This window comes from Protobothrops mucrosquamatus, unplaced genomic scaffold, assembly GCF_001527695.2.
Source record: "Protobothrops mucrosquamatus isolate PMUCROS unplaced genomic scaffold, P.Mucros_1.0 scaffold3898, whole genome shotgun sequence".
Classification (NCBI taxonomy): Eukaryota; Metazoa; Chordata; class Lepidosauria; order Squamata; family Viperidae; genus Protobothrops; species Protobothrops mucrosquamatus.
The window spans coordinates 81,264-109,196 of NW_015389845.1; the positions used below are offsets into that span (position 1 = coordinate 81,264).

Below are 27,933 nucleotides of genomic sequence, written 5' to 3' on the forward strand. Positions count from 1 at the left end.
GAAGTCTCTGATTTCCTTTCTTTCTTTGTACAGCTTTCCAGTATGAGTGACATCATTGCTTAAAGAACAGTTTGAAGTTGCATGGCGCCAAATCAAATCAAACAAATAATAAAATTATCCCTTGAAAACAAAAATATTTGAAGCTGAATCAATAATACAACTGAGATGCAAGTTGACTTTATTAAAAGAGTTTATTCCAGACACCAAAACTGTGAGTCCAGGTACTGATGGAGGAGCTCTTGTTACCTCACTGAGGTTCTTAATAATGAGACTGTCTTTTTTTAGCCTGAACCTTCACCCTCCCCCTGCCTCCCCCAGGAAAGAAAAAAAGCAAAGTTTGCATCCACATATGCAATAGAATCAAGTGCCCTGAAATACATTATTGCTACATAACAGATTTTTGAGAAATGGCCAACTTTGGGGTTAGGGGCAGTCCCCAAGCGCAGGTCAAGCAAAATCTTTCGAAACCGCCTCCACAAAATTGGGCGCCGACATCAGGATGCCGATGGTGCAGATGATGGTGAAGACCGAGAAGGCCATCAAACAGAGGCGGTCCACCACAGAGGCGGCAAACTTCCACTCGTTGCAAACCGCTTGAGCCTCATCCTGGTCTCTGAATCGGTTGGCGATGTACCGGATCTCCTCGAGGATCTTTGCTAGATCCGAGTCCATTTCAGAAGAGTGCCCATTGTGAAGGAGGTTCTCCTCATCCGTGGGAGAACAAGCCATTCTTCCACAGATCACCCCGGAATCGGTGGTTGGGGTGCAGTGGACACCTTCCAGACCCCTGAAGCCAATGTATAACATATTCCCATTGCTGGATTGCTGACCGCTGACCGTATTGATCTCCACACTTGAAATGCTACAGCGGCGTTTGTGCTGGCAAGCCGAGCGCACTCGGCCTTCTCCAGGCCTCTTCATCCTCAGGAACCAGGCACACCAGTTGAGAAGGATAATTCTGGTCTGGAAAACACAGAGAAGCAGGCGGTTTTGATAGACAGAGTCTTTCTGTCAGCCTTCCTAATTAGACCAGACAGAAAACACGACCGGATGAGCTAATTCTACTTCATTGTAAGGCTACATTAACAGAATCTTGCAGGTCTAAAAGTATAAATCTCATACCTTCTCCTTTGCAGCCTGATTGTCAAGAGGGAAACTTTGGCAGCTACATACCTCTGCTATTCAATTTGCCATTAGAATAAAGGGAGGGGGAAGGTGTTGCTTTAGAACTGGTTAAGATGGAGAAATGAAACCTCTATGATTCCACTGAAGGCAGTGAGAGACTGAAACTTTTCTAAGGGCACCGCAGCAGGTGTAGAGAAGAAGCAGACTGTTCCCATAACAAAGTGAAATTGTTTACATGGATTACATGAGAGGATAGGGGTTGGCCCAGAGAAATGATTGTTAATTCTATGAACTGGTGTCTGGGAACCTCAGAGTTAGTTTTGCTTCAGCATTAGCGTGCTGTGTACTCAATAAACAGTAAGTTTTTGAAAATGGAATGAACCTGGACTTTTATTTGGATCCTTAAGCTGGGTGTTGATGCTGATAAGGTGAGATGGATCCCTTCTTTTTTTTCTTTTTTTCTTTTTGATATTTATTTATTTATTTATTTATTTATTTATTTATCCCTTCTTAGTCGCTTTCTTAATCTGTTATGCAGCTGAGGTTTATGTCTCCCCTTATCTAGACGTTTCCTAGGCAGTGTCTCCTCACATATACTGTTGTAACTTTGAACAGTCACTAAACCAACTGTTGTAAGTTGAGGACTTACAACAGTTGGTTTAGTGACCGTTCCAAGTTACAACGGCACCGAAAAAAGTGGTTTATTGTAGGACCATTTTTCACCCGACCGTGGCAGCATGCCCAGGGTCATGTGATTTACATTCTGAGGTTTGACTGGTTCATATTTATGTCAGTCATCATATCCCAGGGTCACACGATCCCCTTTTACGACTTCCTGACAAGCAAAGTCAATGGGGGGAAGCCAGACTCACTTTACAACCGTGTCTCTAATTGAACAACTGCAGTAATTCACTTAACAAATGTGGCAAGAAAAGTCGTAAAATGGGGCAAAACTCACTTATCAAATTTTTGACTTAGCAACATAAATTCTGGGCTCAGTTGTGGACTACCTGTATATAGATAAGAGGAAAGCACGATGTTGAGGCGCATCATCTTCTGATGCTTACCCAATAAAATTGTAATTATATATCTACGGGGCACTGAGACTCACCCATGCGTTCCACAGTGGAACATCACCCCAGACAACACTCTTGACAAGCAAAACTAATTCTCCTTTATTGCAAAACTATGTTAACAGAATCTGGATAGTCTGAATGTAGAATTCTTTGAGGTTGGTAACAATAAGAGAAGGCTGTTTTCTGGTGATGTTTGGTGGGGAGGGAGAAGAACCACTTTATGCTGTAGTTGCAAAAACTGTGCAAAACTGTACAGAAAGGAAAGGATCTTGGACCCCTTCTCCAGGGTACTTCAGGTGCCTCCTGAAAGTTTAAAAAACATTAGCTTCTGCAGCCAAAGAATTTTCTGCCTGCTAGGGGGAAAAGCTACATATTCCTTTATTTTCAGTGTTCTTTATTTATTGATGATGAGTTGGCCGCTTGAATGAATTTCACAGATGAAGAGGCGGAGCAACGTATTTGAATGAATAAAACATACACGGTGGCAGCTCCTGATACTTGGCAGCATGTAACAGAGACGAGTCCACGGTCGGTTGATCTTCAGCTAGCAGAAATTACTATACATCTTTCTCTTCTGCCTGGAAAAATCTCATATTTCCTGGAAGGGGGGATATTCACCTGCCTTCATGGTTCTTAACGGAGGAAAAATAAGATTTTGAAAGGAAAAAAAAGGTGCTTACCCACTTTGGCATTTTGCCACCTTCGGGATCATGGTGATGATATTGTAGGACAATGACTGTCACCACCACTGAAAGTCCGACAATAATCATGGTGCTGGCGAAATATTGAGCTATGGAAGGAAACAAGAAATACGTCTTTTAAAGACTGACATGGTAGATCAGGGGTCTTCAAACCTGGCCCTTTTATGACTTGTGGACTTCAACTCCCAGAATTCCTCAGCCAGCATGCCAAGTTTGAAGATCCCTGTGGTAGATCAACCGATTGCTCTATTAGATACGTTTCATCTTTTTGCTGTTGTTGTCACTAAGTTGTAGCTGACTCTTCACAACCCCATGGACCATAGCACACCAGGCCCTCCTGTCCTCCACTGTCTCACGGAGTTTGCCCAAATTCATGTTTCATCACATGTGTGTTTGTGTGTGCGTGTGCGTGCCAACCTTGTCATTTCCAAGAAGTAGGAATATTTTGTTAAAGACACTTCAATTTTGTGAATATTCTCCCTTTTTCTCAATATTACTAAATGTGATTCTGTGTAGCTTCTCCTAATTACAGATACTCCAGGAGTTTCTGTGCCTTCCATTGTACTCCCCCATCCACCCATCACAACTTCTGGACCAATGGAAAAAAAGAGATTAAGGTGCCCTATTTCCACTCCAAAAGTCAGATTTCTGAATTGTTTAATCTAAAAGCTAAACTACACAAGACACAAGCTTCTTAAATTGGTTCTCTTTGAGGCTGTGTTGCATGATGGAAAAGAGCTTAATTCTTTGAAAGGGACTTACCAATTAATGGCACAGAGTCCGATGTCGCTGGCATGATTTCGGCCACCAGGAGCATAAAAACGGTGAGGGATAACAAAACCGTGATTCCTGGAAAAGAAATGATTGGGTTGGACCCAGGGCACAGAACAGAAGTTTCTGAGGTTGAACAAAAGTGACCAAATATACCAACATTCTCAGCCTTGGTGTCTTCCAGATGTGTAGGCTTCATCTTCCAAATTTCAATTCTGAGAATTGAAGTCCGCACATCTGAAAGTGGCCAAGGTTGAGAAACATTGAAACATACTGCATCATGAAAAATCTCAACCCCTCCACAGGATGGAACCCAACCTCACCCACTCCTGATGTCTTTCAGATGTTCCTGTTGGCCATTCAAACACATCTAAAAGATGTCTGGTGCAAATGGCAAATATCCAAAAGGATGACCAAGAATGGATAAGAAGAAAATTGATGAGACTGAAAGTCCCAAAGATGATTTTTCAGGAGGCAACTGGACTTTCTTGTTTTTCTTTGAAGATGTTTAGCTTCTCGTCCAAGAAGCTTCTACAGCTCTGAAGAAGCTTCTTGGATGAGAAGCGAAACATCTTCAAAGAAAAACAAGAAAGCCCAGTTGCCTCGTGGAAAAGCATCTTTGGGACAACTATGATCTGGATAACTGAGAATCTCCATAGACATTGAGGCTGGAAGTGTTAACTTTGGACGAGAGAAGACAAAGGGAAGATACAGATGGAGCCTGGAACAGTTGAGGTTCTTCATCAATGTCTCAAAGAAGAGAAGGAGAAAAGGCTGATGGTACTGGATGTTAGGTTTTAGAAGGTGACACCTCTTGATGATAAAAGACTTTGTGGGAAGATAATTCCATCTGGAGGTGTCTTTGACCCACCACAGTATTCTTTCTACCACTTTTTATACACTCAGTTTTTCTTGTTTGTCTGCTCTACACAACTACCGACAGGGCTGGTGAAATCTTAATTCCCTTGCAAGAATGCTCTCAGGAGAAACAAGACCCACCCACCCCATCTCATAGAGGGTGATCCTTGTAGGCCCCTGGCAATACCAACCCTATTTATATTTAGCAGGCAAATTACTACACATTTTCCCATCCTCCTGGCTTTGCTGCCTGCTGAGCAACAAAATATAAAATATTTAGTAGCTATCCTTTGAATCTTGTTCATGTTGAGGAAAACAAGGGAATGGAGAGAAAGAGAGAGGGAGAAGCCACCATGTGCTATGCAATGTGGACTTGGAAAAAGTTCATGATGATGATGATGAAGATTTACAAATGGTAGCCTTTGGCACTTGATTCCACATTGCTCATCTGTTGGACAGAGACACATGCCAAACCGGAGTGCCAAAATGAATCATCCTTATGCTCTCTTTTTTTCAAACAATTGCTACAAACATGCATTAAATTAAGATTTTGTGTCCATCACTCTTAATTGGTGAAAAAGTCTAACAAGAAGGCAGTTGTAGTCCAGTATGAATTTACTTGGGAGACATCCTCACTGAGCAAAATGGAACTTGCTCATGAGTAGGTAATACATGGGGTGGCAAAGAAACTACCCATTTGGAAATGCCTAGTCTGAAACTCACTTCTGCTGTCAACACAGCCGCATCTTTGGCAAAGTTATTTTCTCTCGCCCATGTCTGCCCATCGTGGGAATCAGAATGTTTAGCTCTATTGTTCCAGTTTTGAACTGCTGAATTCCTTTGGCTAATGATATGACTGGGACTTGATTACCATATCTGGCTCCAAAAATCAAGACAAACATTGGATTACAGCAAATAATTAAGGGAAACTTTGCTGCAACTAAATGTTCATCTAGATTTTTACAGTTGAATGTAGCAAGTCTAACAACTAGAAGCAGAAACTCAGTCCTCTTCTTTGCCAGTTAGCAAATGAAGCAGATTTGGTGACCAACATTAAAAAGAAACTTAATTTTGTATAGCTCCAAGGTTATAAAAGTTATATGGGCTACAGTTTTCTCGGCTGTTGGTTTGACTTTCTTCATTCCCCACTCCTGATCCAATTCTTCTACAATGTCCTGAAAGTTTCTTTCTAACTGATGTTAAAAGCTGGAGGTGACCTTCAGAGAGAAAAACTTGCTTCAAAAAAAACCAGAACCATCTCTTTACCAAGTGAAATTTTCTCTCCAGAGTCAGCTGGAAGCAGAAAAACCAGAAGGGCAAGTGCTGAGATCAGGACACATGGGATGAGAAGATTAAGTCCATAATACAGTGTTCTCCGTCGCATTGTGATTGTAAAGGTCACATCTGGATAGGGCTCTTTGCAACAGTCGTAGAAAGATTCTGTCCTCTTGCCTGGAACTCCTGCATGGAAAGAATAAAAATTCAGATGGACCAGCCATTGGATCAGGCTAGGAGGAGGAGGAGGAGGAGGAGGAGAAAGACAAGGTGGAGAGCGTTGTTTAGCTGCCAACAGTCAAACTGAATCAATGCACATTCAGCAAATGTAGAAGAGTGGAGCAATGAGAAGATAAAAACACTTCAAAATATCTGACTCTCATAAAAACAATCATATCACTCAAGCTGTCTTTCATGAATCAGCTACAGAGATTGTAAAGCTATTCCCCAGTCTCATATTTTGTTATTAGCTCTCATCAGAAAGACGACAAAGTGGCCCATTTTTAATCTTCCAGCTTAATAATTTACAACTTCATGTAGGAATCGGAGAGGCCTCCAGTGAAATTAGCAAACACTTCCTGTTCAGATTGGCAGCCGCACAAAACCTGGGCTGCTTTTAATGAACGATCAGGAATATGGACAATTAAGTAGTATCAAATCGTGGTAGCAAGCCCCCCGCCCCCCCAGCTGTCGTGTTTTTATAATGGGGCAATAAAAACACAACTTTTCATAGAGGGTGCAGTAAAGCAGCATCTGTGAACTTTCTCACTGCCATAACGATTCCCCCTGGTAGGATAACACTACTGAGATTTTTAGGTTTTGTTCCAGCCCTGCCCATTTTCAACATTTAGTCGTTTTTTTCAAGGACTTTTCAAAGCATCCTTGACACCTGAGGTGGATGAATAGCAGCTGCAGGATCTTGCCTGACATGACCACACCACCATTGACCATTTTGATTCATCACCATTGCGGTGTTGCTGTCCACCAAGAAGCTGACCCATGCGCCACCATGAGTGAACCCAATCCACACCCACTAGAAACCCTCTGAATAACCTCCTCACCAATGCATCCCCTTATTGACTGCACCCAGGGTGGATCGCTCCCTTGGCCTGCTCTTGGTACACCATGGAGCTGTAGATCCCTGAAGAGTCTTAAAGAGACGTCTTCTTCAGGGCTTGGTGAGACATTGTTTTTTTAGCAATCACACCCAATAGTTTTCTCTATTGTCATTGTCAGCCCTCAAATATCCTGGTGGCCGGGAGTCCACAGACTATGGTCATGAAGAATTAACTGGGGTCTATGTGAATGCATCTTCCTTCCTTCCTTCCTTTTCTTTCCTTTTCCCCTTCCTTCTTTTTCTTTCCCTTTTCTCCTTCCTTCCTTTTTTCCTTCCTTCCTTTTCTTTCCTCTTTCTTCTTCCTTCCTTCCTTACTCCCACCCTTTTCTTCCTTTCTTTCTTTCTTTCTTTCTTTCTTTCTTTCTTTCTTTCTTTCTTTCTTTCTTTCTTTCTTTCTTTCTTTCTTTCTTTCTTTCTTTTTCATTGTTCTTTGCTTTACTTTTTTGCCTGCTGTTGGTTTTATACCACCCACTATTAAACTGGGGAAAATAAATAGAGCCACCCACTATTAAACTGGGGAAAAAGACATCCTGTTTGTGAAGAAGATCCCCAGATTTAGCTTACCCACTAAATCCCACTCTCCATTTGAAATGTATCCAGAGATTTCTGCTTGTTGCATCTGGAGATCAAGAGACCAGCCTCCGTAAGTCCAGGATCCAAACTTCAATTTACAGTTCTGGACATCAAAAGGAAACCATCGGACATCGATGGAGCAAGAACTCTTGAAAATCCCTAGGTTGAAGTGGAAAGAAAGAAGAAAAGAATATGTCAACCATTCACTTTTTTAAAAAGAAAAATACAGAATGCAAAACGTCCGCCCTTCCAAATTTACAACTGATTTGTTTAAAAATATTGTTATTGTGTGTTCCCTGCAAAATAAAACATTATTAATATCACAGTGATTCCTTTCTGTACTAGTTGGTTTCCCCTCCCCTTCCTGTAACTATTATTTTATTTATTTCTAAAGGTTAATCCTGCCATGGCTATCTGTGCATCTCTGTAGGTTTGAAGGACCTCTGACCTGGAAGTATGTTTATCTCTAGTCTATCCCCATTATCATATTGAAACAACAGCAGGGATGGCTGATTTTTTTTTTAAAGAGCTTATCTAATTCTTCCAAAAATCATATCTCATTGTTGGAAGCATGCCAGGACTCTTGAGACAGGTGTTAATTTTCCCAGTATGCCAATAATTCATACCTGGAGGAAGATACTGACAGTATCCTGAAGAGTTGACCAAAACATTTGTGTGGAAAGTAGCATCAAAACGTTCATCAGCACTGGGGAAAATTAACAAAGAAAAGAGAAATGGTTTTATTAGAATTAAACCCGACAAACAAACAAAAGAAACTTGATCAAAAGATCAAGTTTCTTAGCTTTGATATTCCAAACTTTGTCTGTTTCCCTCCACACGGGATACCAATTTTCTACAAGTTTCCTTAGAGAGGTCCTCTCCTCCTGCATTTCTGGAACAGCCCGTGGCTTACAATCACAGCTGGGCCCAACATTTCTGTTGCTGAGCAAGACAGTTGTTAAGCGAGTTTTGCCCCATTTTATAATAATAATAATAATAATAAATTTGGAAGGGACCTTGGAGGTCATCAAGTCCAACCCCCCGCTCAGGCAGGAAACCCTACACCATTTTGGACAGATGGCTGTCCAGTTTCTTCTTAAAAACTTCCAGTGTTGGAGCATTCACCGCTTCTGGAGGCAGGTTGTTCCACTGGTTAATTGTTCTGTCAGGAAGTTTCTCCTTAGTTCTAGGTTGCTTCTCTCCTTGATTAGTTTCCCCCCATTGCTTCTTGTCCTGCCTTCAGGTGCTTTTACGATCTTTCTTGCCACAATGAAGAATCACTGCGGTTCTTAAGTGAGCAACACGGTTGTTAAACGAATCTGCCTTCCCTGTTGCCTTTGCGTCTCAGGCGGTTTCAAAATGGGCTCATCATTATGCGACCGTCATTAATAGGAGTCCTGAATTTTGATCACGTGACCTTGGGGAATGGCACAAAGGTTGCAAGTGTGGAAAACAGGCGTAAGTCGCTTTTTTGCAGTGCAGTGGTAACTTTGAACGGTCACTAAACAAGTGGTTAAAAGTCAAGGATTACCTGTATGCATAGCTGGATCCAGGTGACCGCCCAAGACTGATTGGGGTATGAAAAGAAGCTGTCAGTGAGAAAGCCGTAATTTTAGGACCTTCCTCTTTTCTTTTGTTCATCTGTAAGGTTTTTGACTACCACTCTAGTCTTTTCTCTATTTATTTTCAATCCTGCTACTTCTCCCAATTCTTCTATCTTTGTCAATGATTTAGGGCTTGTCTCTCCTAATCTAAATACCAAATCATCCGCGAAAGCTTGTAATTTGTATTTTTCGTCTCTTATCTCCATTCCTTTAATTTCTGGGTCCTGTCTGACATTTTTATTCAGCTCTTCCAAAGTTAAAATAAATAATAGTGGAGATAATGGACCCCCTTGTCTTGTGCCTTTTTAATGTTAAAGTTCTCTGTAAAATCTCCATTTACAATTACTTATAGCCGTTTGTCTATAATAAATTGTTTTAATTATATTTAGGATCTTTTTGAAGATGGCCTCTGTGAGAATATGCTGGCTACCTGCCTCCTTTGCTCTTCTCTGGCAATGGAGGACAGAGCGAAAGGTTTGCTATACCTTCTCCCATTCACAGGATGAGTTCAGGTAGAGACTAGACACCTGTCTGTGGCTGAGGCACAGCATAGGGTTGATGTTGATGGCCTCCTCGGTCAGGGGTCTCTTGCGGTCTCTTCCATGTGCTGCACAAGGCCGTCATAGTAAAGAGGTGCGAGCACGTGGAGAATGGAAATTTGGTTTATCACCCCATCTCCAAGTGAATTAGGAACCTTGTCACTGCTTTCTGAAAGGAGATCCATCACAACCTGGGTTAGAAGATGCAACATCTCGGCTTTCCTACAACGCCACACTTAAGAGACAAATTGACAACTGAATGGGTTGAAAAATGAAGCCTGCCAAACAGTAGTCGCCTGAGCGTATGTTTAGCTAGAATCCAACAATGCTCTTTTGCAGGTCTCCCACAAGATGCATATCAGCTGGTATGAAGGGAGCATCGTCTTATTCTTCAGCAGAAGGAGACTTCCCCCCACACTTCTGATGGTGTGAAATAGAAATTCCAGGCTCGCAAAGAGGAACTGTTCTTGGAGAACAGTTGCTAAGGAGCCAAGCATTGGAGAATAACAGAATAACAGAGTTGGAAGGCACCTCGGAGGTCTTCTAGCCCAACCCACTGCTCAAGCAGGAGGCCCTATATCATTTCAGACAAGTGGCTGTCCAGTCTCTTCTTGAAAACCTCCAGTGATGAGGCACCCACAACTTCAGAAGGCAAGCCATTCCACTGGTTAATTGTTCTCACTGTCAGGAAGTTTCTCCTTAAATTCCAGATTGCTTCTCTCCTTGATTAGTTTCCATCCATTACTTCTTGTTCTGTCTTTGGGTGTTTTGGAGAATAGGATGACTCCCTCTTCCTTGTGGAGGATGGGCTCCCCATTCTCAAATCTCCTCCTGGTGTTCCAAAGAGGCATCTGGTTGGTCCTAGGAAAACAAGGATTTATTCCTAGCAAGACCATTAGGAGAAATAAGGAGGAATAGATTGCTTCATATTCCTTTTGAAGAAAAGATCTGTACCTGACTGAATTGTGGAGTTCTTGGTGCTCTCTGAGCTTGATTGTTTATGTGTGTGTTTGCAGACATTTCATTACCCAACTGGGTAACTTCATCAGTGAAGAACAATTGAGGTTGAACTAGAGTCTTTGGACAAACCCAACAGAACCAACAGCTAAACATTCTGACTTTACTCCAGTGCTTAAGGAAAGCAAATTTCCAACAAGGAGAAAAAAAATACATTGCACTGAAATGAATGTTGAACAACGATGCTTGTTCTGAGCGTGTCTTGAGCTCTTTTCCACAAGGAAGTCTTCATAAGCCTTTTAGTGTTTACCCTTCCCCTCCAAGGCTAATAACACATGCTCATCTCCAGCTCTGAACCAATTATTCCTCTTGACAGATGGAGCTGGTAGAGCACTTTTGGAGCAAGTTTCATCCAAGATTATTTAAACAGGGAAGAGATGCATGAGAAAAAGACGCGCTCGGATCCTGAAGTAAACAAAATGAAGTTGTCAGACCTGAAAGAGGCTCCTTGTTGATTGACAGAAGAAAGTCTCTTCTCTACAGACAACTAACTAAGACAATATTATTTCACACCAGCGCCTAATTGTGAGGCCAATCCTCAAATGGGCCAGAAGAAGCACCATCACGATGGACAGTGCCAAATTGGAGTGAAATTAACCAAGCTTCAAAGCTGTTTGAGAAAAGGGACAAGGCATTTTCTTGGTGCTTAGCTGGGATGTGGCTAGTTTGTAGGTCCCTGGCCAAAGAACTGAACCTTCTACTCAACACTGGGTAATAAGCACATTAAGGCACTCACAAGGGCTAAAAATGAACAAAGAGCTTACTCTATTTCACACATTGCCTGGAGAACATCTCCAGGTGCTCCGAAGATGATCCAGATGTGCTACTTTTTTAGTTCTTTAAAATGAGACACGTATGCTAGGATGACCAAGTCATCCTGAAAATCACTAAGTGACGAGATAGTGAAAAATAATCTTGGTGGCATCTAATGGTTCTGTAAGCTGGCTGACAAATTCTGGGAGTTGACGTCCACATGTCTTAAAGAGGCCAAAGTTGGGAAACTCTGGCCTAATCCTTTGAGCCTACATAACCTTTTCTCCAAAACACCTAAAGGCAGGAGAAGAAGCGATCGATGGAAACCAATCAAGGAGAGAACCAACCTAGAAATAAGGAGAAATTTTCTGACAGTGAGAACAATGAATCAGTGGAACGGGTTGTCTTCAGAAGTTGCTGGAGGCTTTTAAGAGAGATTGGACAACCGTTTCTCTGAAATAATATAGGGTCTCCTGCTTGAGCAGGAGTTTGGACTAGAAGATCTCCAAGGTCCCTTCCAACTCTCTTATTCTGTTAACCCACTGTGGCCACATGACACTCGTCCACACATGGTTTTTATCCCTTGTTTGACTCTGATACAAATTCCCAAAGTCTATGGATCCTTTCCCAGACATTGTCGTTGTTGTCATTGTGATTTGGGTGGTGGAGCAGCCAATTCACACTCTTTTTCAGACTGATTTAGCTTTGTAGCCAACATTTTTTGGGTGGCCTCTGCTGTTCTATTTTAGGTTGTGTTTTTTTCTCACTTGCAGGCTTCACTGTTCCTTTTCAGTTATGGAAAGCTGCAGTCCTAATTGCTGCTTGTAAAGCCACCATCATGTACAATGTGAATTTTTGCCAGGGCTTGTAAAATAGTTGATCTCCTGCCATTCAAAACCAATTTCTTGGTTTGATTTTCTTTTAAATCTGCCACAAGGAACGTAGCCTTCAAGTGGATGAGATGTTTGTCTCAGATGAACATTTTTGGGAATCAGGAATAAGAAACTAGAATCCAACTGTTCCTATAAAGGCTACCAAAAAACCTCCCCAATCCTTAGTGGGTTACCTGGATCAAACCTAAAAGGTGTTATTATTTCATAGATTTCATTCCCACCCATTTTCCATCTCACCATGGAAGCAGCGAGGTGAAATAGGCTTCAGATATGCCTCTGTGAGCACTTGACCTTCAGTCTGGCCCTATCAAAAAAAGGCGCTCCTTTAGATGAAAATGCTTGCAAGAAAAGCCCAGCTTAAAATAGCCAGTTTTCGGCCGGAGATCCACTGTGTAGCAAAAGAAACAGCTGAGCCCAGTGCAGGCCAAAGCAAGAGATCTTTGGCCTAATTTCAAAATCCCTTCACGAGATTGCTGCTCTCATTCGGCCCAGCCATGGCAGCTTTGATGGGCTGCAAAGAGACCCACAGCCTCTTCGCGGCTTATGGCAGCGTTCACAAAAACCGAGAGAGCCTCTCGATCCCTGCCTCTCGCAAATGTCAGAGGAGGCAAAGTAGCATGAAGATATGTGGCCACTTTGCTTCACTGGGAGAAAGCCGGAAGACGTGTCCTTCACAAGGCTTTAAAAAAAAAAAACTAAAGGAAAGGGTCTCCTTGAAAAATCTGCCCAGACTATGAGGCATCTGAAAGAATTCTCTGTTCTTTTCCTGCAACCAGAGAGACAACAGGGGAGAGAAAAAGATTAAAAGGAGGAGGAGGGAAGGAGGAGGAGGAGGAAAAAGAGGAGGAGGGAAAGGAGGAGGAAGCTCATATTTTTCTTTTATGAAGTAAGACGAGGAGGAGGAGGAGGAGGAGGGAAGGAGGAGGAGGAGAAGAAAGAGGAGAAGGAGGAAAAAGAGGAGGAGGAGGACGAGGAGGAGGAGAAGGAGGAAGAGGGGGAGAAGGAGGGAAGGAGGAGGAGGAAAAGGAGAAGGAAGAAGAGGAGGAGGAAGAGGAGGAGGAGGAGGAAGAAGAAGAGGAGGAAGAGGAGGAGGAGGAAGAAGAAGAGGAGGAGGAGGAGGAGGAGGAAGAAGAGGAGGAGGAGGAGGAGGAAAAGGAGGAGGAAAAGGAGGAGGAGGAGGAGGAGGAGGATAAGGTGATCAGATTCCAGACAAGGGTCTTCAACTGGAAAGTTCCCTCCTCCAAAAAGTAACCAAGACTAAAACTAATTAAGCTTAGCACGCTGCATGAAGTCAGGCTTTAACTAACCTGGAGACAGGTGTGATGTGAACCAGCAAAGAAAAAGAGAATTCTCAGAGAGGCCCTTTGAAAACTGGTCGAAAAAGAAAACGCTCCATGGACTGCTTAACACACCTTTTGTATCTGAGAAGATCTGCAAACATCTCGCCATGAGAGGTAGGCAAGAAACAAGAGTTTTAATCTGCCGACGCGCAGCACTCATTTGCAATCCAAACCTGAAAGGACCTGGGAAGAAATATCTGTCTGTTTTGGATCTCCTGTGAAAATAGAAGCCTTGCATCTTAAGCATTTCTATTTTTATCTGTGAAACGTTGGCAAGATGGGTGATTGATGCGTTTTTTTCAGCTTTCAGCCAAAGAGCCTTCAAGTTTTGGTGGCCACCCACCTGCAGAGGCAGCCAAGAATTTAGCTCTACGGTTTTTAAAGACCAGCAAGGTAGTCAGTCGGTGAGGGCTGAGCAGAAGCCAGCAAAACAAAGCATAACATGACAAAATTCCCTGGGAACATTTAAATCCGCTCTCCGACTTAATCCCTTCTCTCTGTGGCATTCAACAACCAGGCTTTCCTATCTGGTGCATAAATATCACTCACCCTGCATAGAGAGGGTAGCTTAGCAGGATGAATGGACACAGACAGCCGGGACTGTACTCAGAAAGGACAATCTGTGAGCACAACAGCCAGAGAAGAGAATTTTAAGATGCGATTTCTCTAGCTAAACTGCCCAGGAAGAATCTTTAAGAGAGTGCAAAGGGTTTTATGCTGAACCCCAAATCTTAGCTTGCATAAGGATTCTTCCCAAGGTTCACACAAGCCCAACATATGGAGAATGACTCAGTTATTGGCCAAGATGGACTTGAAACATGTCATAGCACTCCACAATTATCAATCCAACCAGCACCTTGCAACTGGAAACTAGAGCGACAATGGTGGAGAGAAAAAGGAGGAGGAGAAGGAGAAGGTGAAGGAGAAGGAGAAGGAGAAGGAGAAAACTCCCAATCTTAGCAATCTGAATTTTTGTAACCGAGCTCATCACCTTAAGCGAATACCTCACAAGGTTTCAGGTAGATGTTTCCTCAGCTTTACCTGGAGATGCTGTGAAATGAATCTGAGAGGTTTCACTTGTAAAATGTCTGCTAAACCACTGTGCTATGGTCCTGGTTTAATTCCCAGTTCCTCTTGCTCAGTTTTATCTATTCTGACTGGCAGTTGTTTTTTATGTTTTATGTTTTTTATGACTTCAGTTGCGACTTGATCCCCGGAAATCCGAGGTGATGGGGATCAAACTTCCGATGCCTGTGAAGAAGATGCACTACATGGACCTATGACCCTCTCTCATAACTCACAATTACTCTAATATCATAGAGCCAGCGGTGTGGAAATGTCGGGCTTGGAGCATTGTGAAGTGCTTGTGCGATTTGCATGTTTCCAAATGAGGGACATGTTTATTATTCAGCCATAAGCCTCTGCAGGCAACTGCTGATGTAAGGAAGCTGAGAATGCTTGAATTCCACCTAACTGCAAGTTGAATAAAAATTTACTGCTCCCGTCTCCCCTTCTTCTCTCTCCATAATGAAATACGACTTTGTAATTAAGCCGGTGATGAAAGCATAATTATAGCAGCAACAATATTGTGCAGCTAAGTGACAACTTTGTGCAATTTGCCAGTGTCACTGTTAATGTATGCATTTATACAAATGCAGCTTAAGAAATGCCTACTTTCCAGACAGCTACAAGATATTATTTATAACCTCAGCCGTTAAAGGCATCTCCAGAAAACTGGCTCGATCTTTCTCTGAAATCTGGTTTCTTAAACTGAGAGTTTCAGCTGATCATTTTACAGATGATGTCGTTCTTAGTGGTTGAGATATTTATACACACATGCAACACCCTCCAGCTGTATTCCAGTCTGATTTTTTGGACCCTCTGCCACTCCATCATTGCAGATATCATGTGGACAAAGGGGTCAGCCTCTCTGGGCTCCCCAAACTGATTTCAAGTTCTCCAAAACTCATTCATTTGGGTGGAAATATTGTAGCCTGGAAGCTATTTCTGCTGAAGCCTAAGTAGATGCATGGTGATTCTTGAGGTGTTCTCTAAATAGGAACCAGATGAACAGCAAGATGACAGCCCCATTGCTCTTCCTTGTGGCAGCAAAGATTTAGGACTTCTTCCAATCTTCTTCCTCTCTTTTGTGAATAATGTCCCCAACTCCACTCAGTCAAGAACAAACTCACTGTCAATGCTGCAAATACTGTATATTCTTGCTTTGACAATATGCAGAACTGTCTGGTATTTTTATAGTTAAACCAGGCAACAGGGAAAAGGGAGGAGAATAAGGATAGCCCGGGAAAAAGAAACCGGAAGTAAATCACATCTTCCAACCATGACCCCAAAATAGAGGCAGGGAAAAATGCTTGGAATGTATGCGTAATGGAAGAGAAGCCAGACCGAAGCATTTCCACCATGCTGTACTGACGTCTCTGTAACCTTAATAAATGCTAATAGGGGAAAATATGCCTGAAAGTCCTTTTAAATGTTTCGTTAATCAGACACATGACACTCACATTTTGGGAGATATCTCACAACATGCACATTCAATCTCCATTGTCCTTGAAATGAAATCCTCTTCCTACTTCAGCGGCTACTTTTCCAGCCTCTCTACTTTTGCCTAGAACTTGATCAATAGCATGTTATAGAGCTCTCATAGAACCTGATGCTTAAAGGACAGTTACCAACCTGTCCAGCCAAGTAACCATAAATGATACGCTGCTCTCAAGAGTCTTGTTGATGTGGTTCACTCCCCAGATGTATAAGACGAGTCCTAATGGATTTAGTCTTCGTATTCTCCTCTTTCAGGAAATCTTTAAAAACATACCTCTGTAGGCAGATCTTCCATGTTCAATGGCTACATTATTATGTTGTGTTGTATTGTTTGTAAATATAGAAATACACTTATTTATAATAATCTTGTATTCTGCATTTTTGTTGCCATTCCAAAGAGGAAAGTAGGAAAAATAGATGATAGATAGGTAGACAGATAGATGATAGATAGATAGATAGATAGATAGATAGATAGATAGATAGATAGATAGATAGATAGATAGATAGATAGATAATAGACTGACTGATAGATAGATAGATGATAGGTAGGTAGGTAGATAGATAGATGGATGGATGGATGGATGGATGGATGGATGGATGGATGGATGGATCGATGGATCGATGGATCGATGGATCGATGAAAGGATGATGAAGAGATGACAGATAGCATCAATAAATGCAACTGTGGGGTGTAACATTAAAAAAACAAAACAAAAGCATCCATCTCCTTTATAAGCAAATGACTACAGTTGTTCTAGCATCAACCAATCCTACCTGTTATATAGAAGGATATCTGGCTTCCATATCTGTCCAGCAGGAAAGCGAACATTCTTCACTCCAGGATACTCAGACATGTTCCATTGTAGATAATAATCCGTCCAATACTTGCAAATTAAAAAAAGGAAAAAGAAAAAAGAAAACTTGAGCCAATAGCCAGAAGCTAATTTACTTTTCTATTAGCACCAACTTGCTGCCTTAGGACCTGGATGTCTGCAGGGGCAAGGGATGTCAAATGGATCACAGCATCGTTGCAAATATAAAGCAAATTATGTCATTTGCACCTGTCACGGTTTTATGCGCAACGGATGCAAATTATGGGATGGTGTCATGGAGCCGGAGGCATCCCTATGGCTCATAGCAGATGCAAGTCCATGGAATTCAATATCCTTCACATTGAAGACCACCCTGGATCCCCTTCAAAACAATATTTTGATGGTAAATAGAAACTCAGGTATCAGATCACCCAACTGCACACAAATAAATACCTGTAAAAGAAACTTCAGCACGCAGCATCTAGTATGCCATCCCCAGCAGAAAATTAGAATATTACAGAAACACATGCACACCTTACATCCCAATTACATTTCCCTTTAGGGCCGTGACTTCATAGCTCCTTAAAACTGAAAAGGAGAAGACCGAAATAACCAATTAGAAGTCATTAGCGAGACCGCTAAACATCTCTCTAAAAGAGAATATTTGTAGCTCAGGGTTGAAATGAAGGGTCCTTGATGCTCTCTGAGCTTGCTTGTTTTCTTGCAGGTTATTCTTTCATTACCCAGCTAGGTAACATCATCCGTGCTAGAAGGGAGTGGGATTTGCAGAGTGGAGAAGGAGGAGGTAGAAGAGGAAGAGGAAGAGGAAGAATGTGGTCTCCTTGGTGCTCTCTGAGCTTGAAGGTTTTCTTGCAAATGTTTCATTACCCAACTAGGTAACATCATCAGTGCTAGAAGGGAGTGAGGTTTGTGGAGAGGAGGAGGAAGAGGAGGTGGAGGAGAAAGAGAAAGAGGAGGAGGAAGAATGTGGGGTCCTTGGTGTTCTCTGAACTTGGTGGTTTTCTTGCAGACGTTTCATTACCCAGCTAGGTAACATCATCAGTGCTGATGATGTTACCTAGTTTGGGTAATGAAACGTCTGCAAGAAAACCACCAAGCTCAGAAAACACCAAGGACCCCTCAAACGTATCTCTGTTGAGAATCCTGCTTTCTCTCTCTGTTTTGTTCCTGGAGAAATTGTCCATGATTATAAACAAATTTCCCATGTTTTCCTTTCATTAAAAATGAATTCTTTACATTCTTTTGGTGTGCAGGCAATTCAGAGATGGTGAGGGGAGTCTTTTTTTTTTAAAGCATGGTCGAGAATGCTGGGTTAGGAAGGAAGTCCACCCTTTTTCTGCTTCTAATCTGCAATTTTTCCATAATGAACCAGGCATTCTGAAAGGAGATTTATCCAAAGGGGCTACAGAAATCAAAGGAAACCAAATCTCAGAAAAGAGATGGCAGCCTCTTTGGTCCAAACATGGTTTCCAAACTTCCCAAATTAAAGCAGCCCCATTGAAATCAATGGGGATTATCTTCTCAATGTGTTCAGTGGCTCTGCTCTGGTGAGATCAGCCTGGATCCAAAATTTGCCTTTCACCTTTTAAAGAACACAGCAAAGAACATGAAGTTTGCCCCCTAAAGTCTTTCAGAGTGCATCTCCCTTATTTACTAAAACTTCATTTACTAGCCAGCTCGAAGAGAAAAGGGTGAAAAACCAGGATGGACTAAATATTGCTCATTGATTCAAATCCATCAGAAGGATTTCTACACAATGTCAAGTTGAGAATGCCTCCTGTGGGTTTCTTTTAAATTTGCAGCCCTCTCTGATCATTCGTTTTAGCTTCTCAAAGTCTCGCCAAATAATTGTTGCGCGCTCCACAAGGCTGTGTCCACGGTTACGCTGATCTGCTGTGGAGATGATCATTAACTCTCTTCCTTACAATTCTATCAATCAGTTGGAGTTGCTCTCTATTTATATAAAAGAGTCTTGCTCTCTCAGGGTGAGAGTATTCTTGGTAGTTCCTTGATTAAGCTACTGTTTACTGTCAGCTTGTTGGTCTGAGTGGGCAGTTCCTTGATTGGGGTATTGTTGACATCTTGATTGTTAGTTTAATATTAATCTCTGGTGTTAATCTCTGCTTATCTGGGTGTTGATTGCTGGTGAGGAGGTGCTTTGGTCATTTTTATTCCTTTTTTGACTTTTTGATTGTCCCTTTTGAATATGTAGATGTTGTTTATCTCTTTGTGCCTGTTGATGGCTGGTTTGTCTGAGCACCAGGCTTCCACAAATTCTCTAGAGTTTTTGGACTTGGCTTAGTCTAGAATGCTCACAATTTCCCAGTGGAAACTATGGTTAAGTCTGTCCATGTGTTAGACAAATAAAAACAATAAACTCAGAGAGAACCAAGGACCCCACAGTGAATCCTGAGCTACAAACATTCTCTTCTACCAAAGAAAGATAACTTATCAATTCTGGGATATTTTGAACCACACATCAAAAATGTGTCTATCTACTTTAGAATCCAGAATATTTTCTGAGGTTTAACCACAGAGTTCTTTCTTTTGCCTCCTGAAATCTCTGCACTTGGAATTAATCTGTCTTCAAAGCAAAGCAAGGATTTGAACACCGGGAACTGCCACACCTCAGCATCCAGAGCCAAGGAGAGCTTAAAAGTTAATTTGGCAGAGAGACAAAAAACAGTGGCAAAAATCAATCACAGAAAAGTGTTTTGCATGGAAAACGTTGATCCCAGGCCAACATAGGGGATAACTAGAGCATCTTCATTAATGAGATCATTTTGTAGACACTTTCCTTTTTGCGCTTGGAAGTCAACATCACATATCCCCCCCATCTCCAACATTCTCAGTGATTTCTGGATTTGCTGTTCTTAAAAAAAATAAATAACACAGATATTCTGGTGGTTTTGCCAATGACAGCATGTATGACAAACTGAATTAGCATCGCTTCTCTGCGAGTTTCTCTCTCTCTCTGTCTTTCTTTGCAGAGGCTATGACAGCAGCTGTCATGTTGAGATTCGTAGCCACCATTCAAAAGAATGGCAATAGACCACAGATGTAAGAAGGAGCTTCTCTCTGCCATAAATCTTCCCCCTGAAAGGGCTGCCTGAAAAAGTGGAGGGAATCGCTTGTTTTCCAAGCCTACGCCATCACGTCTGAGGAAGGTGCAGATATTATTGGTTTAAATATTTTATGTACTCATGCGTTGGTCTTATCATCTGGTCTCCAGTTCCCTAACAACGATAGCCTTTGGGAGCAAACTTTTAGCCGGGTTTTGACTACCTTCGAATGAAGCCGCTGTAGAATTGGAAAGCAAAATGGAGATTCTTCAAATTAAATTTCTCACCCGGGCAAAATCAAAGATTATCAAGTTTATAGATAAAGCCAGTCAATCGACCCCATCTAGAGATTAGAGTAGAAGAACAGAGTCGGAAGGGACCTTGTAGGTCATCTAATCCAACCCCCAGCTCAAGCAGGAGACCCTACGCCATTTCTGACAAGGGGCTGTCCATTCTCCTCTTGAAAGGCTCCAGTGATGAAGCTCCCACAACTTCTGTAGACAAACTGATGGTTTGTTGATGGTTCTCACTGTCTGAAGATTTCTCCTTATTTCTAGGTTAAATCTCTCCTTGATCAGTTTCCAGTTGATCAGGGTTAATTACCAAGGGGGTGGATTTATTTAAATATGTGACTGCAACACTATCTCAACATATTGTTTCAGTTTTCCTATGTTTTAGCATGCAGATGCCGTATCATGATTTAATACAATCATTTGACTTAACAATCCACCCAAACTACTATAGCTTCCTGACCTAAGGGTATTCCTATCTAACTCTTCGGTATTTGATATTCTAAAGAAGGTGTTTGACATTTCCAGCAAGTGACAGCTGGCATGGCCTAAAACCGAGCATTGTTAAAACCCTGCCTGGTGTGACAGACAACTTCAAGACTCTTTTCCACTTGACAACTGATGCATGACAGCAGTTAATATTTGACAGGCCCTCATTCAGGGGTTTCGATGGAATTCTCTCCTCTCCATTCACGGATTCATTCATTAACTCCGTCACGGCGGGCTTAAGATTGAGCTAGCTTTTAAACCAAAACTTGATCACCCGTTTAACAGTCCTACTTTGTGCGTCTTCTCCTTTGTTGTGTGAAACAATTACCCAGCCACCCTTTCTGAAGAAACTTCTGCTCTCTAAAACTTACCATGTGCAGCCAAACATTCGTGGTTAATACTTGATTCTTTTCATCCTGCAAAGCCAAAGAAAGAAGTAGACCAAGTCAGATATTTTTAGAAGAATAAATTTTAGATTGAAAACCTTTCCTCCTTTCCTTCCCATGTGATCTCCCCCCCCCAAAAAAAAGCCCTCCTAAAAAATAAGGAGCTTCTTCAGGGAGGATGTAAAGAATCAACATAACAGAATTACACAGTTGGAAAGGACCTTGGAGGTCTTCTAGTCCAACCCCCTGCCCAAGCAGGAGAACCTATGTTATGCTATCTAATGACCAGTTGGAGGCACTACATAAGCCTCATCCTTATTGGGTCTCCTTAGGTGGAGGCATCCTCCCTCGGGGATGCTTTAAGTTCAACCCTTTAACAGGATTTGAATCAACGGTGCAAGGATGAATAAGGATGAAACCGGTTGTTTAGTTAGTGCCTCCGTCTGTCTGCCTGTCTCTGTGTGTGTGTGTGCGCACACACCTTTGAGTTAGTGTTGACTCCTGGCAACTGCCTGGACTAGTCCCTACAGGTTTCTGTGCAAGATTTTCAGAAGTGGTTTGCTATTGCCTCCTTCCCAGGGCTGGGAGAGAGTGATTGTCCCAAAGTCACTCAGCTGATTTTGTGCCAAAGCTGGGGCTAGAACTCACAGTCACCCGGTTTCCAGGCTGAGCCCTTAACCACTACCCCAAAGTGGGTCTCAGCAGAGGTGTTAGAAAAGGGAAAGGGTGCCGCTGCAAGTGGTTGTTGAGCTGGTTCTTCTTTAACCTGATTCATGGATTCTGTGCCTTCGCTCACCTCTTCCAGGGCTCTTATTAGAAAAGGGGAAACAGATTTCCCAGCCCGGTAAAATTGCCTTTCAGCCAAAATGGTTATTAAGGATGGAGATGGACATGTTTGGCCACCAACTTCCTCATCCATGCCAGGGAGATATAATTGGTTGGTCATTACTGGTGCAGCTTCCTGGGAATCTTTATTAATAATGGCTTCATAAGGTGTTGCTCGTTATCACAACAGTTCTGATGCTTCATCAGCACTAATGGGCAACATGTTGGCTTCCAAGCTGCACAAACCTTTGGGAAACGCATCGGACAAAGAGTGGCCTATTAGAAACCCCAAAGCAATGGAGATTCAGCTTTCTGTAGCCATAAATCCACAATTAAGCCTTACATTTAAGCAACAGTGTTGCTCCCCCCCCCCTTTACAACCTTTTTTGCCACAGTTGTTAAGGAAAACACTGCAGATGCAGTAACACGGTTGTTAAGTGAATCTGGCTTCCCTCATTGACTTTGCTTGTCAAAAGGGGATCACGTGACCCTGGGACACTGCAACAGTCATAAATACATGCCAGTTAACAAGCATCCGGCTTCTGGTCATGTGGCCATGGGGATGCTTCAAGTGCAAAATAGTCATAAGTCACTTTTTTCAGTGCTGTTCAAATGTCACTAAACAAGGACTGTTGTAAATCAAGGACTGCCTGTATTTGAAGTCCTGTCCAAATATTATTTTTTGCGCTTCCTGCTTTGCCAATACGGTACTTAGCAGCATTGAGGATTTTCTTGATGCAAAAGGCTTCTCTTTGTTTTTTAATCTCTCTCTTCCCCCCCCCCCCCCGTTCCAGGGCTGACGTCCTGTTTTTATGAAGCTCGCTTCTCTTCTCCCAAAGGTCTCCCATGTTTCCATTTGTTTCAGGCCTCTTCATAATTATTGTTTTAAGTACGAGATTTGCAAGGGCCAGCCCATATTTTTACCGTTCTTACAAGAGGGTTCCAGCTGAAAGCTGGGATACAAATCTAATTACTGACATAATTGAATGAGCAAATGAAGGCCCAAATGTCAAGATTATTGTTTTCTCTTTTTTTCCACACACCCCAATTCAGCTTGAAGAGGGATGCCTAAGTCTGTAGGCTTTTAACGGCCATTCTAATCAAATGTCAAGAGTTGTCCTTGTGGAAAAAACAACAAGTGAGGAAGTGAAGAATCGGAGAGATGCTTTTCTTCCCGCATTGCTAATCTGCAAAGTTTGGCAGAGCGCTTAGCGCAGAGTTAGCAAAGAAAAAGCAACATTTTATGAAGAGCTCTTCCCATGGAAAAGCCCTTGACTTTAAAAATTCAGAATGCACGGGGGAGCCTTTTCAGATGCAATTGCTTCCTTTCTGAGTATCACGTTGAAGATTTCTTACTCTAAATTCCTTTTCCAGGACTGTTAACCAGTGATAAAAGTAAACTAGCATTCTGAGGCTCAGCCAGGAGTATTTCTGCAGAAAACCAAAATTATTCCACAGGCTTTTTCAGCAGACATTTCAGCTGCTTGATTTCTAACCGTTTTATTTTGGAAACCAAAGGACAGGTGGCAAGCGATGAACATCTCGGTGACAATGGAAAAGGCTGGCCTGCTTTGCAAAGGTCAACCCATCAAATTTCATATAAATTTGATAGATAAATAAATAAATTGCATTTCCAACAGGCAAGCTGATCCTGCACACAATTTCTTAGCAAGTGAAGAGTTTGGAGAGTCCTTCTCTAAATGTTAACTTACACATCGGATGAGGTTGTTCTCTGTTCTTATTTTTCTTATGCTCCATAAAAGTAGCTGCAGCTATTTTGCCTCTGCGGACAAGCTTGTTTCTTAAGTCTGGGGTATTCTTGCTCTTTGCAAAACTAAGTCCTTCATTTTATTAAGGGATCTGTTCCCCTTCAAAAGAAAAATCAGATTTTGCCAAGTCCCCTTGCAAGAGATTAAACTCAAAGAAACTCTTAATGCGGTTAAGGCGTGCAGCAAAAGACAATGATTATAATTCAAAATAATTTTGCTGTACCCACTCTGCATCTTATGCCATTGCTAAATTCACACTGCACAGCAATAGCCTATAGTAAAAACACAGTCCCGGTTCCCCAAGCTGTTGTAAAAATTGTCATTCTGGGTTAGTTTACTATTCTACTGATGTAGCATAATTCAGAATTCCCTGCAGGCAAATAGTGTAATCTGGAAAGAAGGAAAGGAGGCTAAAACTTAAGAATCAATTGCTTTTTGTAAAAGTGCCTTCATTATACCAAATAACATACTGAACCAGCAACATTGGAAGCAAACCTGGCTTTTGGCAACATCCCATAATCTCGGCAGTAGATCCCTCTCTGGCACAATCAGAAAATGGACTAGTTTCTTAAAATTTAAGAAGTTTTGGGGCCAACTGTGATTATGCCACATGCCGAGAAATTTCCATAAGGGATGGACCCCATCAGCTTTCAATAATAATATTCAGCACCATGAGCAAGTACCTTTAATAACTATTTCAGAAATTGTAAAATTATAGGCAGCTGTGCTCAACTATTAAAAATAGGTTGGGAAGGTGGAAATTGGTATCACCCAATTATAAATGGCCTTCTTGACCAGAGCAGACAACTGTCAAATTGGTGCAAAGAATCAGGGCCATTTGTAAGGTTGCAGCATAGAAGATTTATTCAAGCCCAAGAATCCAGTCAACTGAAGTTCAACACTAAATTGGAACCAGATAAGGGTCAAAGGACTTCAGGAGGGGTTGGACGTGAAGCACTTGTGGAAACACGATTCTAAACTGATGGCATGGTTAACTCCGCCTCCCAGTTATGCCTGCTTTTCTCCCACATTAGAAGAGCAGAGGAATGGAATAAAATCCAAGATTTTTTGTTGGAGATTGTGAGTCTAGTCCCATCTTGGGCACAACTGGGTGGGTTGGCTGATTTGAGGTTGTGGTAGCACTGAGTTGAAGGGGGAACTCATTAGCTTTCATTTGCCAACAAAATTGCTTGGATTTATTCCATTCCTCTGGTCTTCTAATGTAGGAGAAAAGCAGGCAGGGCTGGGGAGGTGGATTTAAGCATGTCATCAGTTTAGAATTGTTGTGTTCCCACAAGCTCACCAAGTCAAATCCCTCCTGAAGTCTTTGACCCTTATCTGGCACCCAATTTATTGTTGAACTTTAGTGGACCAGATTCTTGGGTATAAGCTTGAATAAATCTTCTACACTGCAACCTTACAAATGGCCCTGATTCTTTGTGTCAATTTGGCAATTATCTGCTCTGGTCAAGAAAGCCATGTGTAATCATCCTGACCTTTATTATCATCATTACCATGATTATTATTATTAATGGACATAGGGAAGCCATTGAGAAATTATTGGCTGACTGGGGCAGCTTTTAATTTATTCTATGGGTTGTTGTTGTTTTTTTAAAAAAATCTGCATTTCCCCAACATTAACTAGAGGTTTACCATTGCTTTCTCTTCCATCCACTGCTGACCTGCTAATGACTCTTCTACTAGAGAGGTTATGTTGCCGTTCATCTAATTGCAATAACAAGTTAAGTTCAAGTAATTAATGAAGAGATGAGGTCAAATGAGTATGCCAAGCTATAAATTTCTGTCTAACGGTGCAGAAGTGGCAACGCTATTATCCTCTCTCCTTCAGACAATAAAAACGAACTTCCTTCACATCCTCTGGAGGGAACAAAGTCTTTAAACATTAAACAGAGAGGGCTCTTGCAAGGAGCTCTCATAACCTACTTTAATTTTGCCAACATTTTTAAAACGGTGATAATTATACTTCTTTCCAGTGAAAACTTCACTGTTCCACAATAAAAGCATGTCCAATACTCCCTTCGTTTACCCCCTCAGACATCTAAGTACAATCCAGCAAGGCTGACTTCCTTGAAGACACAGGGAGAAGACCCACAATTTCTATTCTTCTGAAGTATAAAAAAATAGATTTGTTTCTGAGTAGGTACTTTCAGGAATTTACTATTTCTCTTCTTCAACCTCTGTCCCTAAATAAAGTCGTAACCATTACTCTCCCACTGAAAATGGATGAAAAAAAAATCCTCCAGGTTTATCCGATTATGTCTGTCTGTCTATCTATCTATCTATCTATCTATCTATCTATCTATCACAAAAGGACATTTTTAGGATGACTTAAAGGTATATTGAAAACAACGTATTTCTACCATTATCAGAAACTGCAATGTTGAATAAATTTAAGGCAAGTGGAGAGGCTTACGAGCAAATAGAAAGATCTACAAAATGAGAAAACTGTAGGCAGATAACAGATGGGGTGATTGATGGGACCCCATCCAACAAAATGAATGTTTTCACTGGGACCCCCCCTCTGCTAGCTCTAAAGATGGTGGGGTCTGGCGAGGGTTTCTATCACAGCTTCAACATTCAGCTCCTCAGTTGTTGGCGTCAACTGGCATCAGAAAGCTTGGCTGCAGTTCTGCTACAATCTAAGTCATCTTCTTTCAGCAAAATCCTTTATTTCCACAGCAACAGCCCATAAGGAGAGCAAAGCCAATTGTCTTCTTTGAAAATTCAGAAAAGGACAAACTGTCCAAGCTCCCCCCCCCCTACCCCCAACCTCTCTCTCTCCCATGTCCCTTCCAAGTTGCTGCTGGTATTTACATGCACATTTTCCTATTTACAATCAGGAACACAATCAGAACATTTTCTATTAGCTGCAGTACATCGTACAACATGTTGGTTTGCTTTACACCAGAGCTGTCCAAGCTTGGCAACTTTAAGACCTCGGGACTTCAATTCCCAGAATTCCCCATGTATTCTCACAAGCCTAACACATGACTACATCAGTTTTTAACCCAAACTATAAGCAATAACATCTAGATCCTAATTTACTAACAGCTAGAAAAAGGCCTTCAACTACTTACTCTGTAGCTGATGTAGGCTAGCTGCTGGTATCCAAACTCACTTTCTAGATAGAATCATTTACAACATTAGTCTTAAGTACGAAACAGACCATTCCAGTTATTTCTAAGAGTTTTGAACACTTAGAAAAACATTTCCAAGAGAGCTGCCTTTTCATGCTCAAAACAACTGTTCTGACCTAGAAGCAAAGCAGCCTGTTTTGAATTCAAAATGAAGTGTTTCCCATTCAGAGCGGCTTAATTCAAAACATTTTGCACCCTCCTAGTTAGCATCGAGATGATAAATGCAAATTTGGAAATGTCATTTTCAAAGTAATTGATGCAAGAACAGCTTTTCCTGAAGTGGGCCAAAAGCATTTCTTATACTTGCTGTGTTAAGTTCCTTTTCAGTCTGAGAAATGACGGTGACACAATTTCAACATCAACTCGGACCTAAATATTCATAATTGCTGAAGGGGTTCTCCCTTGTTTCTGCAATTCGCTGTTCACAAGATGACAAGGAAGCCTTTTCATAACCAATGATTGTGACTCCGTGGGTCCTCAGTATTTAACAACCTCCCACACACTGTTGGAGACCATAGTTTACACAACATAATCAGATAAAAGGTACTGCTGTGTCCACATCCTAACTGGATCTTTTTTTTTTTTACTGATGCAAGACAAATTACTTTTCTTATTAAATAATAAAAATCCTAACGCAGAACTGCATTCCCACTTCTCCCAAAATGAAATCTGAAGAAGCTATTAGCTAGGCAGATGTATTTCTTCCATTTCAAATGGGGGGAAATTCCAATAATTACAAAATGGCATAGATACTGAAAGTGTTTAGAAACGATGCTGTTAAAAAACTTAGCAAAACCGACACACCAATACGTTCTTGAGCTGCATGCGGAGTATACCGGTAGTCGCGTAGAACACTTCTCCTTTTAGATATAGCAAGGTTGGTTGAACATAATTTTGATTTAATGGGATGGTCCATTAAT

General features: G+C 41.7%; 1 protein-coding gene across 1 annotated transcript in view; it reads right to left on the bottom strand.

Annotated features, from left to right (window-relative positions):
• Nucleotides 1-447: 447 nt before the first annotated feature.
• The window catches only part of CHRNA7 (cholinergic receptor nicotinic alpha 7 subunit), a 38,215-nt gene continuing 10,729 nt past the window's right edge, over nt 448-27,933 (bottom strand). The window contains exons 3-10 of the mRNA XM_015827719.1: nt 21,247-21,291; nt 16,976-17,085; nt 8,123-8,202; nt 7,488-7,655; nt 5,798-5,992; nt 3,665-3,751; nt 2,882-2,991; nt 448-963 (exon numbers count right to left, since the gene is read on the bottom strand). Coding sequence (XP_015683205.1) covers nt 448-963; nt 2,882-2,991; nt 3,665-3,751; nt 5,798-5,992; nt 7,488-7,655; nt 8,123-8,202; nt 16,976-17,085; nt 21,247-21,291 — 1,311 coding nt within the window. The remainder of the gene's footprint in view (nt 964-2,881; nt 2,992-3,664; nt 3,752-5,797; nt 5,993-7,487; nt 7,656-8,122; nt 8,203-16,975; nt 17,086-21,246; nt 21,292-27,933) is intronic.